Source organism: Myotis daubentonii, chromosome 1, assembly GCF_963259705.1.
Source record: "Myotis daubentonii chromosome 1, mMyoDau2.1, whole genome shotgun sequence".
Taxonomy (NCBI): domain Eukaryota; kingdom Metazoa; phylum Chordata; class Mammalia; order Chiroptera; family Vespertilionidae; genus Myotis; species Myotis daubentonii.
Genome location: NC_081840.1, coordinates 40,971,493 through 40,987,875, shown reverse-complemented (window position 1 = coordinate 40,987,875; position 16,383 = coordinate 40,971,493). Strand labels below are relative to the sequence as shown.

Here is a 16,383-nt window from a genome sequence, read left to right as displayed (position 1 = left end):
GAAGGAGGAAAAGAGTCAGTTTTGAATAGAGGAAGGCTCCCTGGCCTTGCCACTCAAAATCTTCCTCAAAGGCACAACCAACACATTTATTTTATTTGTTGTTTTGCAGAGGGAATACAGACATTTAGCACAGCCAGCATAAGAAAACCAAATTCTGTGGTCTCTGGCTCCCCCTCCCTTGCCCCCGCCCCACGCAAAAAAAAAAAAAAAAAATCATTGTCATACCAGTTATTCGCTCTTTTAGAAAGGGAGAATTCAGCAATAGTTCAGTGTCTGAATTCTAACACTCCCAAGGCCTGGATTCTCAGACTTGTAGCCAGTTTCTTTTTTTAAACAAAGCAAATATCTTTGTGGTTTGATTCTCCCATTCCTTGGTTGTTGCGTATCAAAATTAGGTAGAAATATTCTCATAGAGATGTCAAGAATGAACGAAAACACAGACCACAAGTGAAATAGCTCAAGAAAATAGTATTGCCAAAGTCTTTTTCTGTTGTTATTGTTGCCAAAGTTTGTCTATTCTACATTCAACCATGGTTCTAAAAGGAAAAGTCAAAGGCAGAGACTCTGAAAAGATGGTGTCTGAAGGGCTTACCCTGGTCAGGCTCAAGGCAATCACTGTTAACACCAAGTTCTTCTGACAGTGTGTTCTTCAAGGGAAGTCTGGAAACTCTGCCTTGTGTGCGATATTCTTCCAGCTCAGACTGGAGTTCATCCACTTGGTCTTGTAATACCTGGAGTTTAAAAACCAACACGAATATTGGATGTGACACCAAGCAACAAAAGAAAGGACAGATAAATTGGATATCATCAAAGTAAAAAACTTTTGTGCTTCAAAGGATACTATCAAGAAAATAAAAAAATAAAAATAAAAAAACCCTAGAGAATGGGAGAAAAGTTTTTGCAAATTGCATGATAGGGACTTGCAACAAGAATGTATAAGGAACTATTAAAACGCAACACTAAAAAGACAAATAACTCATTTAATTATTAGGCAAAGGATCTAAATAGATATTTCTCTAAAGAGGATATACCAATAAGTAAATGAAAAGACACTCAACATCATTAGCCATCAGGGAAATGCAATCAAAACCACAGTGAGATACCACTTCAGAGCTGCTAGAATGGCTATAATAAAAGAAGACATACAATAGTGACTACTGGCAAGGTTGTAGAGATGGAACTCTCATACTGGTGGAAATGTAAAATGGTGTAAAGCCACTGGAAAAAGTTTGGCACTCCCTCAAAAAGTTAAACATACAGTCATCGTATGACCCAGCAATTCCATTCCTCAGTATATACCCAAGAGAAATGAAAGCATATATCCACACAAAAACTTGCACACAAGTATTCACATCAGCATTATACACAATCTTCAAAACAATCCAAATGTTCATCAACTAATGAATGGATAAATAAAATCTGGTACAATCATATAATGGAATATTATTTAGCAACTGAAAGAAATGAAGTACTGATACATGCTACAACATGGGTGGACCTTGAAAACATTATGCTAAATGAAGCAAGCCAGATACAAAGGGCCAGGTATTGTACAATTCCATTTATATGCCATGTAAAGAACAGGCATATCCATAGAGACAGAAGGTAGGTGATTAGTTGCCAGGGCTCGGGTCATGAGAGAAAGTATAACAAAGTGGAGTAGGAGCTTCTTTTTGTGTGATGAAATGTTCTAAAATGGATTATGGTAATGGGTTGCACAATTCTGTGAATGTGCTAAAAAACAGTGAATTGTACACCTCAAATGGGTGAACTGTATAGTTACGAAAAGCTTTCAAAAAAAATAGAGAAGTGGATGGATTTGGGGAATTTTGGGAGGTAGAATCGACAGATTTTACTGATGACATAATTCACTTTAAAGACATATAAAAACACCTCTACTTGATTAGAGCCGACAGCCAAACTTAACTGTAAAAGCAGCATGAATGTTTCATTTCTTTACTGAAGATGTGCATATATATTTCCTGAGAAGGCAGACTATGACAACCTCAAAAGGAGGTGATGTTCTCATTTCTCTGACTGTTCATCTAAAGCAGTCAGAACTCGGTTATGCTTTCCTTGTTAGAATAACGAAGCCTTTGTGATTTAAGAAAAACTAAGCTAAAAAATTCAAATAACTAAGCTAAAAAATCCAATATTTCTACTATTTATGTAAGGATTTTTTTTTGTCTCTTCTGGTAGGAATTTATAATTATTTACTAGCTAAAGATCTGAGTGGTTTCTGCTTCATTTGCATTTTGTAAATAAAATAAGGAATCTAAGCAGAAAAAAACCCCCACGGGACAAAAGCAAACTACATCGGATTAGGTCTGTAATGATGAATCAGGAAAGGCTAATTTTGGAATAAGCACATCACCATGACCACATATTCCTCCACTGGAACAGACCATATTTTCCTCTAAGCACCGGTAATTTCCGACCTAGATAAAACAGACTTAAATGAAGTGTGCATGATTCCCTAATATTTCAAGATACTAAATAATAATATTAGCAGCTAGCATGTGGGTTAAGTGCTTACCATGTCCTAGGCCAGTGAAGGCGAACCTATGACATTTTTTTGGTTGAGTTTTCTTTGTTAAATGGCATTTAAATATATAAAATAAATATCAAAAAATATAAGTCTTTGTTTTACTGTGGTTACAAATATAAAAAAATTTCTATATGTGACATGGCACCAGAGTTGTTAGGGTTTTTCAAAATGCTGACACACCTAGCTCAAAAGGTTCGCCATCACTGTCCTAGGCTCTGTTCTAAGCACTTTCCGTTCAGTTACTCATTGAATCGTCACAACAACCCTATTATCTTTACCTCCTGCATAGGAGGCACCGAGGCTCCCACAGAGTAAGTGACTTGCTCATGGTCACACAGCTAGGAAATGGTCAAGCGGGACTGGACCCCAGCCCTGGCAGCTAATCACCTACTTTCTGCCTCCACTCGCTAAGTCCTCTCCAGTCACTCACCCTGCACTGCTGCTCATATTCATTTCTCATCTGTGTCAGCCGCTCTTCTTGCAGGAAGAATTCAGCACTGCTGGGATCGAGGTCACCAAACTGGAAAAGGAAAAGGAGAAAGCTGTCATTTTCCCAAGTGTCCTTCTTTGACCTTCAACATTCCAAAGGTCCCAGAGTCTGGTGCTCACCCAGTCTCTTGAGTATGAAAGGAATGTGACATTTAAGTAGGAACACCACCAACTGGATGATGGGAAGAACATTCTAGAGGGATGTGTTCAGCTAACCCAGGGCTCATTTCTCAGTGCCGTGCAATGGTTTCCTCACATCCAACCTCTGAAATGAAATCTCTGCAAGGAGTGACTGCTTCCCTTACCCACCTAAATCCTCCCCTGACAGTCATTTTCTTGGTGGCATTGCTCCTGCTCTTTTGCGTAAACTACACTGAGGTAGCTGGGTATCAGGAAGTCCCATTTAAACAGATTTACCTTTTCTGCTAACACATTTTCCAAATTTCGTTGAAGCTTGTTTGTCAGATTCTCATACTCTGCCAACTTCTCAGCATTTTCCAGCAGCTCATTTTCTAGTCGACTGTTTTCCTGAAGAAATTTGGGGAAATTAAATAGGCACAGATTGAAAAATAAGAAAACTGTTGTACCATTTTATATGAGGCACACAAATCGGTGCTCTGGATTGAGAATTTGTTCATTTTGAAAGTTTCGGGTTAGACAAAAGTAAGTATTTTAAAAATGGATGTTTATCTTATAATCTAAATGCCTGCCTCCTTTTTTTATTGACCCTACAGAACTGTGCTGTCCAACAGTGAGCCACTGGCAGCCACGTGTGGATACTGAGCACCTGAAACACGCACAGCGCCAACTGAGGCATGCTGGGAGTGTAAAACACTCCCCCGAGGCCTAAGAGTTGGCACAAGAATATAAAATTGTTCAATGATTTTTATATACTGATTCCATCAAAATGATAATGTTTGGAGATACTACATTAAAGAAAATGATTTACAATTAATTTCACCTGTTCCTTTTAACCTTTTAATGCAGCTATTTGAAAATTTGAAATTACGTGTATGGCTTGCATTATCTTTCTTCTGGACAGCATTGCAGTAGAAAATTTAATGGCATGAAAGACAGTCTCAACATCTTATCAAATGAGAGAAAACTGGTTGGGCTAACAGCAAAAGAGAAGTCAGAAAAACTGTAAAAAGGAGAATAACCCTAAATTTTTATTTAGTGATGATAGAGTTTGGTTTACAATTTAATTTTGGTTTAAGGATGTAAAAGCTACACACACATAGGTTTTTCATAATTGGCATATGTTTAAATTATTATAATAAAATAATACATGAAATGAAGTCCACAAAGGGTGGGGTTTTCTGTATATATAATACTTGTTAGAGAGATTTCCACCCACATTTGTTAATATATATATATATATATATATATATATATATAGTCACACAGACATGCCATTCAACCTATTTTCTATTCCAATGTTAAAGGCTGATTGGAAGAATAGTATTTTCAAAGTATGTTTTGCCAAAAGAATATAGAGCCAATATATGTTAACACATTCATGTTCACACCCTCTCAGAGCATATGGAGTAAAAGAGAACATGTTTGAAGCATTTAAAAAATATACCATTCCCCCTAAAATGCCAATTCTACAACTCTAACCCTTCAAAGTATGTCTAGATTTAGATGTCAACAATGAGCAGCAATCTCGAGGTATCGGGCCTGAGGGGGTGCTCTGGACACCGCAGAATCAGATTCTGTTACTGGCAACAGGGAATGCAGTCTGGATGTGGGAAGGGAGTCAGATATGAATACAATGACCTATGATGGATCAGAAAATTACCTTATTTCTGGCAAGAACAAAGTGAGTGAAATGGAAATGAAAAAGTAATTTGAATAGATACAGAGGCAGAGCTGCCTCAAACAGATTGTCAAACTGCAGCGGGAAGGCCGGGGAGGGTTGTTGGGCAGGAGGGAGGGGGCAAGAGATCAACCGTAGGACTTGTATGCATGCATATAAGCATAACCAATGGACATAAGACACTGGGGGGTAGGGGAGGCCGGGGGATTGTCAAGGGCTGGGGGGGGGGGGGGAGGGGGTGGAAAGGACACATATGTAATACCCTTTGTAATACTTTAAGCAATAAAAAAAAAAAGAAAAAGTAATTTGGCCTGCAGTGCTGGAGAAAGCAGTGAAGGAGCATAAAAGCCCATTGAGGAACTGAGAGAGCTGATGGCAGGTGCAATGGGGTTGAATGGGGTTGGGGGCATGACAAGGGGGCGGTGGGGGATTGCTGGTGGTTCCTGAGGCTAGAAAGGTATGGCCAGCCCATTTTAGGGGTGTCCATTGTTACCACGTTGCACCCTTACAGAGGGTAAGAGCGTGATTGTAAGTGCTTTTTTTTTTTTAAATATATTTTATTGATTTTTTTACAGAGAGGAAGGGAGAGAGATAAAGAGCTAGAAACATCGATGAGAGAGAAACATCGATCAGCTGCCTCCTGCACATCTCCTACTGGGGATATGCCCACAACCCAAGTACATGCCCTTGACCGGAATCGAACCTGGGACCTTTCAGTCCGCAGGCCGACGCTCTATCCACTGAGCCAAACCGGTTTCGGCTGTAAGTGCTTTTTAATAAGGCAACTCTGGTGGCCATGCGGAGGTCAGACAGACAGCAGAAAGGCTGCACGTTAAGTCCAAGAGAAATCATGATGAATTCTGAGCCTATTCAGAGCCTGTGGAAATGGAGAGGCAGTGGATAAATCTGAGAGGCACTGCAGAGCATCAAGACTTAAAGACTGATGAGTGAGGATGACTGAGGACTTGAGCTTCTGTGACACAGCACATGGCGATGATGCAGACCAGGGAGAAAATTCAACAGAGGAAATAGTTCGATGGTTAGGGAGCGAGAATCAGCTCCGTTTTTGATGTGTGGAGTTTGGGAACCTTTCATAACCTCAAAAATAGTGAATATTCCATATGTACCAATTACCTGCCAGACACGGTATGTGTAGCGTCCCATTTAATCCCCATATCAATGCCTCGGGGTAGGTATAATGATGGTGCCCATTTTGCACGTCAGGAAGCAGGTTTGGGTAACTTGTTCATGGTTTTCCCGTAAGTAGTGGTATCCGGATTGGAACCAGGCAGTCTGAGTCCAGACCCCCCTCCCCGCTTATCTCTCGACTACACTGTACCATGGTATCTGGTGTCAGAGTCCAGCAAAGAGCAGGATCACTTCCTCTACAAGGCATGGGAAAGGAGAGCGGGATGCATGAGGGAAAAGGCACATCTGGAAGCACAGAAGCAAAGCTGATGGGCTCTGTGTGGCCGGAGACAAGTCCATTTGCTAAGAGGAAGGGGTGAGGGGAGGGCAGGGAAGGGAGAGGGCATCAACCTGGCCAAACAGCCCTGAGGGCCCAGTGCAGCTTCAGGGGGGAGAGAAGAACAAGAATCAACTCTTGACAAACCAGAAGCCTGGATACCCCTGAAACTGAGATCCCAGCGGGCTCTGCTATATCTGGGTCACGGCCCAGCCAGGTAAACGTGCGGGAAACCCTGACTGAGCCCTGGGCAGACCGGGCTGCGGTTTCCCTAGCAGGACCCAGACCGCAGAACCAACAGGAAGGCTACCTTTAAAGAGAGGGCCAGGCGGTCCCGGATGTAGTTCTCTTCTGTTTTTGCCTTTTCAATTTCCTGCTCAAGTTCCAAACGCTGCTTGCCCACCTGTTGCATGATCTGCTCTCTCTCCTTTCGGAGTTCATTCTTTAAGGCTGCTATGCGTTCCTTGTACTCTTCATCCAGTTTCCTGGGAGGAGAAAAGACCAAGCTGCCATTGAATCCCTCAGAGATCCCTATGCGGAGCTACCAAAAACGGAAACAGAGTCAAGCAACTTGAGAAAGTATCTAGTGTATCCTGCTTTCCCTTAGGCTTAGCAAGACCTCACTCACTCCAGCCAGGTGTGGCCAGGCGGGCTGAGCCCCACTGCCCTGGGCCAGGGTGCTGGGTGAGGAGGGACCTGGCCCTACCAGTCGCACCTGAGGTTGTACTCATTCCGTCGCTCGATGGCCGCATGATGATCGTCCACCTCTGAGGCCATGAGAGACTTGAGCTTCTCGGCTTTGTCCAGATCTAACCGTAGCTTCTCTTTTTCTCTGCCCACTTGATCAACACGCTCCCTAGAATCAGAAATAAACTGAGTTAAAGGGAAACTGTTTCTAAGTAACAAGTAGACCCCCAAATGCTCTCATCTGGCTTGCTTCAATACAAACACAAAACCAAGACAACCAAACGCCTTCCAAAACAAGGACATTCCATAGCTCCCTTCACAAACCTACATGCACATCCACGCTCTCCCTCATTTTCACAGTAGAGAGATGATAGCAGATTAGCCACATCGGCATATGGAAAAAATGTATATCCCAGGCATCTCAGTGACTTTTGCTGGAGAAGTAGAAAAAGATGAATGAAACAACTCACAGCAAATGCCGGATCTCAGCTTTGAAGCTGGCCAGAGCCGCCTGGTGGATGCCGTTCTTGGTGACCAAAAGTTCATTTTCAAGAGCCAGTGTCAACTCTGTCAAGTTGATGTTTCCATCAAGGCTAAAATCCAAGGCCTGGAAATCAGAACAAGTTCAGGAGAATCACAAGTTCTATCCTCTGAAAGCAGAAAGTGAAGGTTAACCAACCCAGACAGCTAAATGTATAGTCTAGAAGATGGATTATTACATTTCTTTAGTGACTGTTAAGGAACAATCTTTAGTCCAGAACATAACTAGCTCTCTTTAAGGAAACCATAACATGATTATTTACATGTTTTTAAAGAAAACGCTATCTGGCACTTTAAATAAACACAGTGGTATAATTCTAATCCTTACCAACCAGAGATTAGTTAAGGGCATTTCTCTTATCAATAATTTAGGGGTTAAAAACATAGAAAGTAGTTAGCAACAAATTCCTGGTTAAAGGGGGTAGGAAAAGTTATCTCTTATTTTTGAGGTTTTGTGAATAGAAGTATCATTAAGGAGAAATCAAATAATCAAATCCCAGTTTCAAAAAAACACCTGGAATTTTTCAACCCTTTCCTAATTTGTCACTTTTCTCCCACTTTTGCTGCCACACCTTCAGGATCTCCTGGCTGTTCTCAACGCCCTCTTCCTGCCAGGTGTCAAGTATTCTCTCCACTGGTGCGTAGCCCATCCCATCATCCAGGCAGGAGAAGACCCGGAAGCCAGTGGTACCCGTCATCACCAATGGGGTTGTAGTACGTCGTCCACTCTCATCGAAAGACTGGAGGGAGAAAGAGACTTGAGCAGGCTCCGGCATTTCAACAAGGTGTTGGTGAGACCAACACTGGTCAGTCCCGCCCACAAGGAGCAGAAGGATGTGTTTCTCTAATTTACACAAGGGGCGGGGCGAGCCACCCAGCCCCTTAGATCTCCGTTTCCCAAGTGAGCCTAGAATGCAAAGCTCATCAAAAACAAGGAACTCTGGCAGAGAGTTCCTTGCTCTAGATGAGAGGTGTCTCTACTTAGCACCAGGTTTTTTCTTCAGTTAACATTAAGGGGCATGACTAGTGGTCTTCCCACTCTATAATTTACAGTCATTTCGCAAACCCAATTTTTCCTTCTTAATGGCTTATTCTTTCTTTCTTATTCTTCTTTTGCCTCTCTTTCTCCTTAGTATTCTTCTTCAAATAACCGATTAAGTCATTAAAAATTATTCACATGGGTTTAACTTCTACTTATAAAGAAACCACTTCTGCCTGGCCGTGTGGCGCAGTGGTTGAGTGTTGACCAGGAAGTCATGGTTCGATGCCCAGTTAGGTTACATGCCCAGGTTGCGGGCTCGATCCCCAATAGAAGGCGTGCAGGAGGCAGCCAATCAATGATTCTCTCACTCCCTCTCCCTTCCTCTCTGAAATCAATAAAAATATATATTAAAAAGAATAAAGAAAAAAAGAAAAGAAATCACTTCCCATTTATTTCTTACCTGCATGGAGAGATGCCTTTTCAACTGTCTATAGGGAGTAGACGCTGACGGTGTAAGGGATTTCCCATTTCTGAACAAGCCGTAGAAAAAATCTTCCACACTCATTGTACCATCAGGATCAAGATTATGGAAGACTTCCTCAAGCATCTAGGAAAAGGCGACCAAATGTCTTAAATATTTCACTTAAAATAACACAAGGCCCAAAGTACACTGCTGGCCAATAGAAATTGGCACCAATGTTGATCCCAGGACTCCAGAAATATAACATGCCCCTTTATTCTAGTTTCACTAAATTTACTTTCCTTTCTAGTAATATATCCTTCCACCTCACACAAACTAAAGTCCATTTCAACATCTTCATAATCTTTACACAAGTTAGCAATTACTGTTTTCTCTTTTACTCACACTTTTAAATCAAGTAACCTTTCTTTCTTTCTTTCTTTTTCTTTTTTAAATTCAGAGAGGAAGGAAGAGGGAGAGAGGGATAGAAACATCAATGATGAGAGAGAATCATTGATTGGCTGCCTCCTGCACACCCCCCACTGGGGATTGAGCCTGCAACCTGGGCATGTGCCAGACCCAGAATCAAACCATGACCTCCTGGTTCATAGATTGATGCTCAACCACTGAGCAATGGTAGCCAGATGAGCAGGTAATTTTTAAAAAACATATATTTTATTAATTTTTTTACAGAGAGGAAGGGAAAAGGATAGAGAGTTAGAAACATCGATGACAGAGAAACATCGACCAGCTGCCTCCTGCACACCCCCTACTGGGGATGTGCCCGCAACCAAGGTACATGCCCTAACCAGAATCGAACCTGGGACCCTTCAGTCCGCAGGCTGACGCTCTATCCACTGAGCCAAACCAGTCAGGGCAAACAGGTAATCTTTAATGTTACTATATATCATTCTCACAAATTAAAAAATTACTTAAAAATATAGCTTCCTAGTGATGTAATAGTAAAAGTTAGTTGGACACTGAGTCATTGTACTGTGGTTACTCTACATAATATTGTATGCATATTAAATTTTTGAAACTGGTATGTTAGATAGAATTTGGTCTGGGGCAGATAGCAATGACCTAAAAAACTTAGATCTGAAACCCATGACTTGGGATTTAGACTGTTATTTGGAATGGTACTGCGTGTTTTGTGTTTTTATTTGTTTTATGCTTTAGCATGGGAGAAATGAAGATTGGAGAAGAAGGATTTTGTGTGTGTGCAATAGAAGGATTTTAGGAGGTGTAAAGAGAAGGGAATTTTCCTGGCCCTTCTGCAACCTCTGACAGTAATCAAGTGGTCCTCATCATATAATGGGGGCAGAGGACACTGGACTACAGTCTCTGCCACAGGCTTGCCTAGAAGATGGTTTGTTTCCAAGCTCAACAGAGGAAAGGAAAGGAGAATAAAGCAGATGAATCACTGAAACACAAAACAGGGAGGGGAGGTAAAGACCTCTTTCTCCTCCTGGCAGTTGGATTCCTCTTTTCTATAGGAACATGCCTCCAAGGAATAAAACAGAGGTCACCGGAGGATCTTGTTAAGTGTGGTCGCCAATATAGTTAATGTGGGGGTGGGCCTGAGATTCTGCAATTCTAACAAGATGCCCACGTTGCTAAGTAATAAACAGAATAAACATCAAATTTACTCTTATTGCATTAGAGCCTACAATTAATTGGATCCACTCTAACAAAGGCCTCTTTGTAAGACGTCCTTAAATTTTCAATATTCATTTCCTAAGTCTGGACTATAACTAGGATTCCTGTCATCTCAGAATTGTTGATTTTATTCTTCATGTAATTGCTTGAGGCATTCTTTCATGTCAAATGCCTTTTTTTTTTTTTTTTCCCAATTCCTATCCAATAGGAAACATCTGTCCCTGTTTCTATTTATATCCACTTCCTCTGGAGAGGACTCTAAAACAAGAAAACCATTCTTAAGGGTGGAAATCTTTGGCAGAAGCAATGGCTCCAAATAGAGAATTGTGTTATGAAACTCAAAGGTATTTGGGTCAAGATTCTATGTTTGCTAAGATCCCTTAGCTTCTCAGTCCCCTTCTTATCAACCAAAAGTACACGTTCTTAGAGGACTAGGCCTTCCGGACCATCAAACCAGAAGTCACAGTAAAATCCGGCTCCGGTTAACTGCAGTTGACAAGCATGTTGTGGCTCTAACCTTAGACCCACACTGCTTAACCTTGTGACCTTGGCCAAATCCATGCATAGCTTCCAGATTGCCTAAACACCCATCACCTGATCCATTCCAAGGGAGCCCTGCCAGTTACTGTGCAAGGGGCAGTGGGCAAATGGTGAATCAAAAGGATGTGGATTCAGAAGAGGGTGGATGAGCAGGGCTGGGCTGAAAAAAATACAAGTCAACCGAGCAACTGGGGCACCCCCTGCAGCCTGTGCAGGAGCCAAACCTAGACCCCTGAGGACATTCTTACTCCCCAGGCTACACCAGCCAGATCTTTGGATGGCTGATTTCCCCATGTGTAAGTTGCAAAATAATGTACTAGAATAGGGACCATGAACCCCAAATACCCAGAGAGATCAGAAGGTGATATATGAGGCAGAGTGGTCCTGAGACGTTAGAAAGTAGTGCTCTTTAAATTAGTGAACTGTACCCACGAGGGCATGCCCTGCCCAAAGGCCCTAGGCACTTCCTGCTGCCAGCAAATGGAGCCAAATCTAACCTTTAAAAAAACTTCCTGATTTAAAAAAGGGCACCAAAAAAGTTCAATTTCTAAACATTGTGCAGGCCAAGTAAAACAGCTTCTGGGCCATGTTTGGCATCTAGGGCGACAGTTTGCCATCCCTGCCCTATCGATGTCCTTGCTTCTGGAAGGCAGAGGCCAAGTTCCGGCCATAAGCCAGTGCCGCAGTCCCTCCTCAGGTAACAGCAAGCGGCAGTGATCTCACTCTGTATCTATGAAATGAGGAATAACTAAACCTAAAGTTGCTTTCCGTTGTAAAATTCTAGGATTCCAAATCGTATGTTGATGAGATCATCTTGAACTCTCAGCTCCTCTGTGGTAAGTACAAGCTATACTCAATATGCAATCCTTTCCTCAGCCTCCGATGAGAGGAAAATAAAGAAATGGGCAGCTTCTTGCACTAGGTTCTGGAAACTCCACCACAAAAGATGCAACTGCCCGCAAGTGGCTGCAGTTTATTCCAAGAGTTGTTCTTAGATAAACAATCCATGCTTGTGCAATTATTTCTTGGCAAAAACAACCTAAGGTTGTACATACTGCACTGGTTTATAATTTAGGAGGATGCATTTCATTTTATGACTCAACAGCCACCACTGAAAAATAAATCATTGAAAAGGTAGTTAAACGGCATGTAATGGTCACATGCACAAGGAAGAAGGGAAAAATACTCCGCAAGCCAGGCTGCTTGGGAGCTTTGATGATAAATCTCTTTCCGGTTTAGGAAATGCTTCTTATCCCTGAGCAAACAGACAGCAAGGCTTCAAATATTAATATAATCAAATATTCCCAAGCTACAACTGAGCCCTAAACCTCTCTAAGTCCCTCCAACCCTTATTTCCAGCTCTTTGAAAGACATATCTTGGAATTATTTATATTCTTATGTTTCAAAACTATTCCTGTGCCCAGTCCTGCCTGTACTCTTAAATGTTCAGAAAATGCAAAGCTCACAATTTTACCAAACAAGAGTTTTGGGCGCTCCTTCAAACTCTCCTATGTATCTTTAAAACCACCAAACTACCCTTTTCCATTTCTTCATGACTAGAATATTATCATGGCTCCTACGGTCTCCTAACCAGGTGCTCTCTTTACTCCAATACGCCCACCGAAAGACGCCCAGACCCCCCTCAGCAAGTCAGTTTTTCCTACATGTTAGTCTGCTGCAGCACCCAGGCTGGTACTGGGATCGCTCCAAAAACCTAATCTCATCAGCCTTGCCTTCAAATTATTTCCCCAACTCAAATCTGCCGCTTAATCCTTCCTCTACACCTTCCCCACATTCACACCCATGAATGCCACGTGTACAAAGATAGGGTGTTCCCAGAAATGTAGACACACACTTTGAATAATTATAAAGGCAGTGTTTATTAAAATACATTTCACTTTCAAAACTGAGCTACTGGCTGTTCAAGTGTGTATACATTTTGGGGGACACCCTGTATATCTGACATCGTGGCTGTACTGAGCTAGTATCTGACTATAATATTACAGTATGGAGTAAAGTGAGGGGTGCAGAGTATGGGCTCAGTTAAGTGTCAGCTACTGTCTGTTTTTCTTTTCTACAACACAGCATGAGCTCCTCAAGGACAGAATCGTCGTGGCTGACTTCCCAGAAAAAAAGAGAAGGAAGTCTCCGTAACATACTGCCGGAAGCCAAAACATGGCTGTTCCCAGGCGGGGGCCAGCTGAGCTTTTATCCTGATTACTATTCACGAATAAATATGTGATGCCTGGCTCACCTCTCCATCGACATTCTGCAAACCATACTGCTCACAGATGGAGACCAGCTTCTTTCGGTTCAGGTGACCATCACGGGTAATCCCCAAATCTTCACAAACCTCCTGCAGTTTCTCTTCTATCCAGTCTTGGGGAGGGGCAGACCCACTTTGGGAGGCATTCAAATCATCTGGGTTCCAAAATCTTAGCTGGCCTGAAATAAAAGCATACATTGTGTTGTCTCCAAGGGGATTACAAAGGAAAAGACCTATCCTCAAAGAAAAAAAATGTGCTTTTTTGAAAGTAAAAAATGATAGAAAAGGCTATGAATGCTGATTCCATTTTGATTTAATTCTGAGGTTCAAATGCAATGGAACCACTGGTTCTCGGGCTGCCCCTAGGGCAGTGGTCGGCAAACTGTGGCTCGCGAGCTACATGTAGCTCTTTGGCCCCTTGAGTGTGGCCACGAAGTCTGAATCACACTGTATGTGCGCGCCCGCATGTGGTATTTTGTGGAAGAGCCACGCTCAAGGGGCCGCAGTTTGCCGACCACGGCCCTAGGGCAATCAGGCATTTTTTTGTTTTGTTCACTGGCAGTCATACCCGTGGAAGAAGTAAGTAGCTCTCGTGCGGCCAGGCCTAGGGTCTAGTCCTGTGTCAGTACAACGGAAAACATGTATAGCCTCAGGCTTTGTGACAGCGGGAGAGAAGGCTGGGTGAGAGGCATTCCATGGAGCTTTATCCACCCTGCCTCGACTAGGACTCCCTTATCATCTTCATGATCTCCACTCTCGTCTGGTCTAAGCACTAGAGAGTCTAGTCTGGCACTGCTTTTACTGAGAAGAAAATAATTTCATGATAATTATCATTAAAAAATTATGTCTCAAGATTAGTTTGTTCCAAAATCTTTACACCTATAAATATTTTGACTGGCAAAACAGTCCAACTCCAAAGAATAAAAGGTTGTGAGCTGCAAATTATTAATTATCTATATATTTAGGATAACTTCTATGTAAAGACTTAAGGATAAAACTACTTATTTAAATATAAAAATTTATTTTCTATTAAAAGTTCTCACTTCTAGTTACATTTTCAACTAACCCATTTATTAGAGAGAGTCTTTAAAGTCATTACTTAAACATGAGATAATCACTGGCACAATTTTGTGTGCCTGGAAGAACTTGGAGGGTTGAGAAGAGCATTTAGTGTTATTTATCGAAGAGATTAAGCCCATTACTGCTGTGTGTTTCCAGGCTGGAGACCTAGAGAACACGCTGTAATTGCACTTAAGTACAGATAACCTACCTGCCAGGGTGGTCTGTGCAGCCAGCTGAGGTTCTGTCAGCTGGGCCACAGTGCCATCTGCTGGCCAAAAGATCGTGTTTTGATTTTTTTTTTTAATTGAATTTATTGGGGTGACATTGTGCTTAATAAAACCATACATATTTGAAGTGATGTTTCTTAAATACATCTAAAACTTGTCAAGCGATAGGTCACTAATTAATTCAGGACTGTTCACAGATTAATTTCGAAGTTATCTATATAAGAGAATAATTAACTGTAGTGAAATTCTACGTCTTAGTTCTCCTATCTTGCATGATGTTAAAAGTTAGTATGTTAGAACTATAAGCTGTCAGTTGGGCAAGAATTTTCATTGCTGCTGTTCGTAAGGTTACGTCTCAGCTGGCCTCCAGCATGCAAGGCTGTTAGGAGAAGGCCAGGGGATGCAGGAAGGGGGGTGTGGAGAACGCCCGTGAGCGGCAGCCATCCTTCCCTGACACCACGCAGCTCCTACCTTCTGCTTCGTACTCCTCACTGGGTTGCGTCTTCCAGTGCTAGAGGAGGCAAGAGAAGAAGATCAGTGCCCCTGAAAGCATCATCTGCGTGAGTCACATGACCCAGGACCCCCTAGGGCAGTGATGGCGAACCTTTTGAGCTCGGCGTGTCAGCATTTTGAAAAACCCTAACTTAACTCTGGTGCCGTGTCACATATAGAAATTTTTTGATATGTGCAACCACAGTAAAACAAAGACTTATATTTTTGATATTTATTTTATATATTTAAATGCCATTTAACAAAGAAAACTCAACCAAAAAAATGAGTTCGCGTGTCACCTCTGACACGCGTGCCATAGGTTCGCCATCACTGCCCTAGTGCTTTCTCCTCAACCAGCCTCCTAAGAAACACCACACAGCCTTCTGCAGCGTTTCACCAAGGAACTGCCTTTCACGATTGCGAAGTCGCTTATTCCGCAGCACAATCTGCCACAACCAGTACAACCACGCCAGAGAAATACTCAGATCCCACCCACCAATGAGGGGTTGAATGCACGCACGGATGAATGTGTTCCTCAACAGATGTGTACTGGGTGCCAGGGATTTTGCTCCATCTTTGGAATACAACTATGAAGAGGATGAACATATTTCTTGCCTCGAGAAATTTACATGTTAATGCAGACATGCAGGCAAAACATAACAAAAACCAAAAATATCAAACCAGGAAGTACAATACGGTAGTATATTAAGTGCTATGACGGGCAAGTTCAAGATGCTATGAGGGTACATGGGATCCTTCAGACTTGGGAGATCTGGGTAGACTTCCTAAAGAATCAATTATCTAAACCAGGGGTCCTCAAACTTTTTAAACAGGGGGCCAGTTCACTGTCCCTCAGACCGTTGGAGGGCCGGACTATAGTTTAAAAAAAAAACTAGTCGGGCCGAAGCCGGTTTGGCTCGGTGGATGGAGCGTCGGCCTGCGGACTGGGGGGTCCCAGGTTCGATTCCGGTCGGGGGCATGTGCCTGGGTTACGGGCATATCCCCAGTGGGGAGTGTGCAGGAGGCGGCTGGTCGATGTTTCTCTCTCATCGATGTTTCTGACTCTCTATCTCTCTCCCTTCCTCTCTGTAAAAAAATCAATAAAATATATTAAAACAAACAAACAAACAAACAAAAAACCTAGTCG

General features: G+C 42.3%; 1 protein-coding gene across 13 annotated transcripts in view; it reads right to left on the bottom strand.

Annotated features, from left to right (window-relative positions):
• Positions 1–16,383, bottom strand: part of NIN (ninein) — a 101,355-nt gene that overhangs the window by 34,447 nt on the left and 50,525 nt on the right. For 12 of the 13 annotated variants that reach the window (XM_059696387.1, XM_059696350.1, XM_059696364.1 and 9 more), the window contains 10 exons: positions 15,216–15,255; positions 13,444–13,634; positions 8,991–9,137; positions 8,121–8,288; positions 7,479–7,615; positions 7,037–7,177; positions 6,632–6,806; positions 3,455–3,565; positions 2,979–3,068; positions 593–731 (listed from right to left, as the gene is read on the bottom strand). In XM_059696387.1, coding sequence (XP_059552370.1) covers positions 593–731; positions 2,979–3,068; positions 3,455–3,565; positions 6,632–6,806; positions 7,037–7,177; positions 7,479–7,615; positions 8,121–8,288; positions 8,991–9,137; positions 13,444–13,634; positions 15,216–15,255 — 1,339 coding nt within the window. The remainder of the gene's footprint in view (positions 1–592; positions 732–2,978; positions 3,069–3,454; positions 3,566–6,631; positions 6,807–7,036; positions 7,178–7,478; positions 7,616–8,120; positions 8,289–8,990; positions 9,138–13,443; positions 13,635–15,215; positions 15,256–16,383) is intronic. The other variant, XM_059696376.1, reaches the window with a different exon arrangement.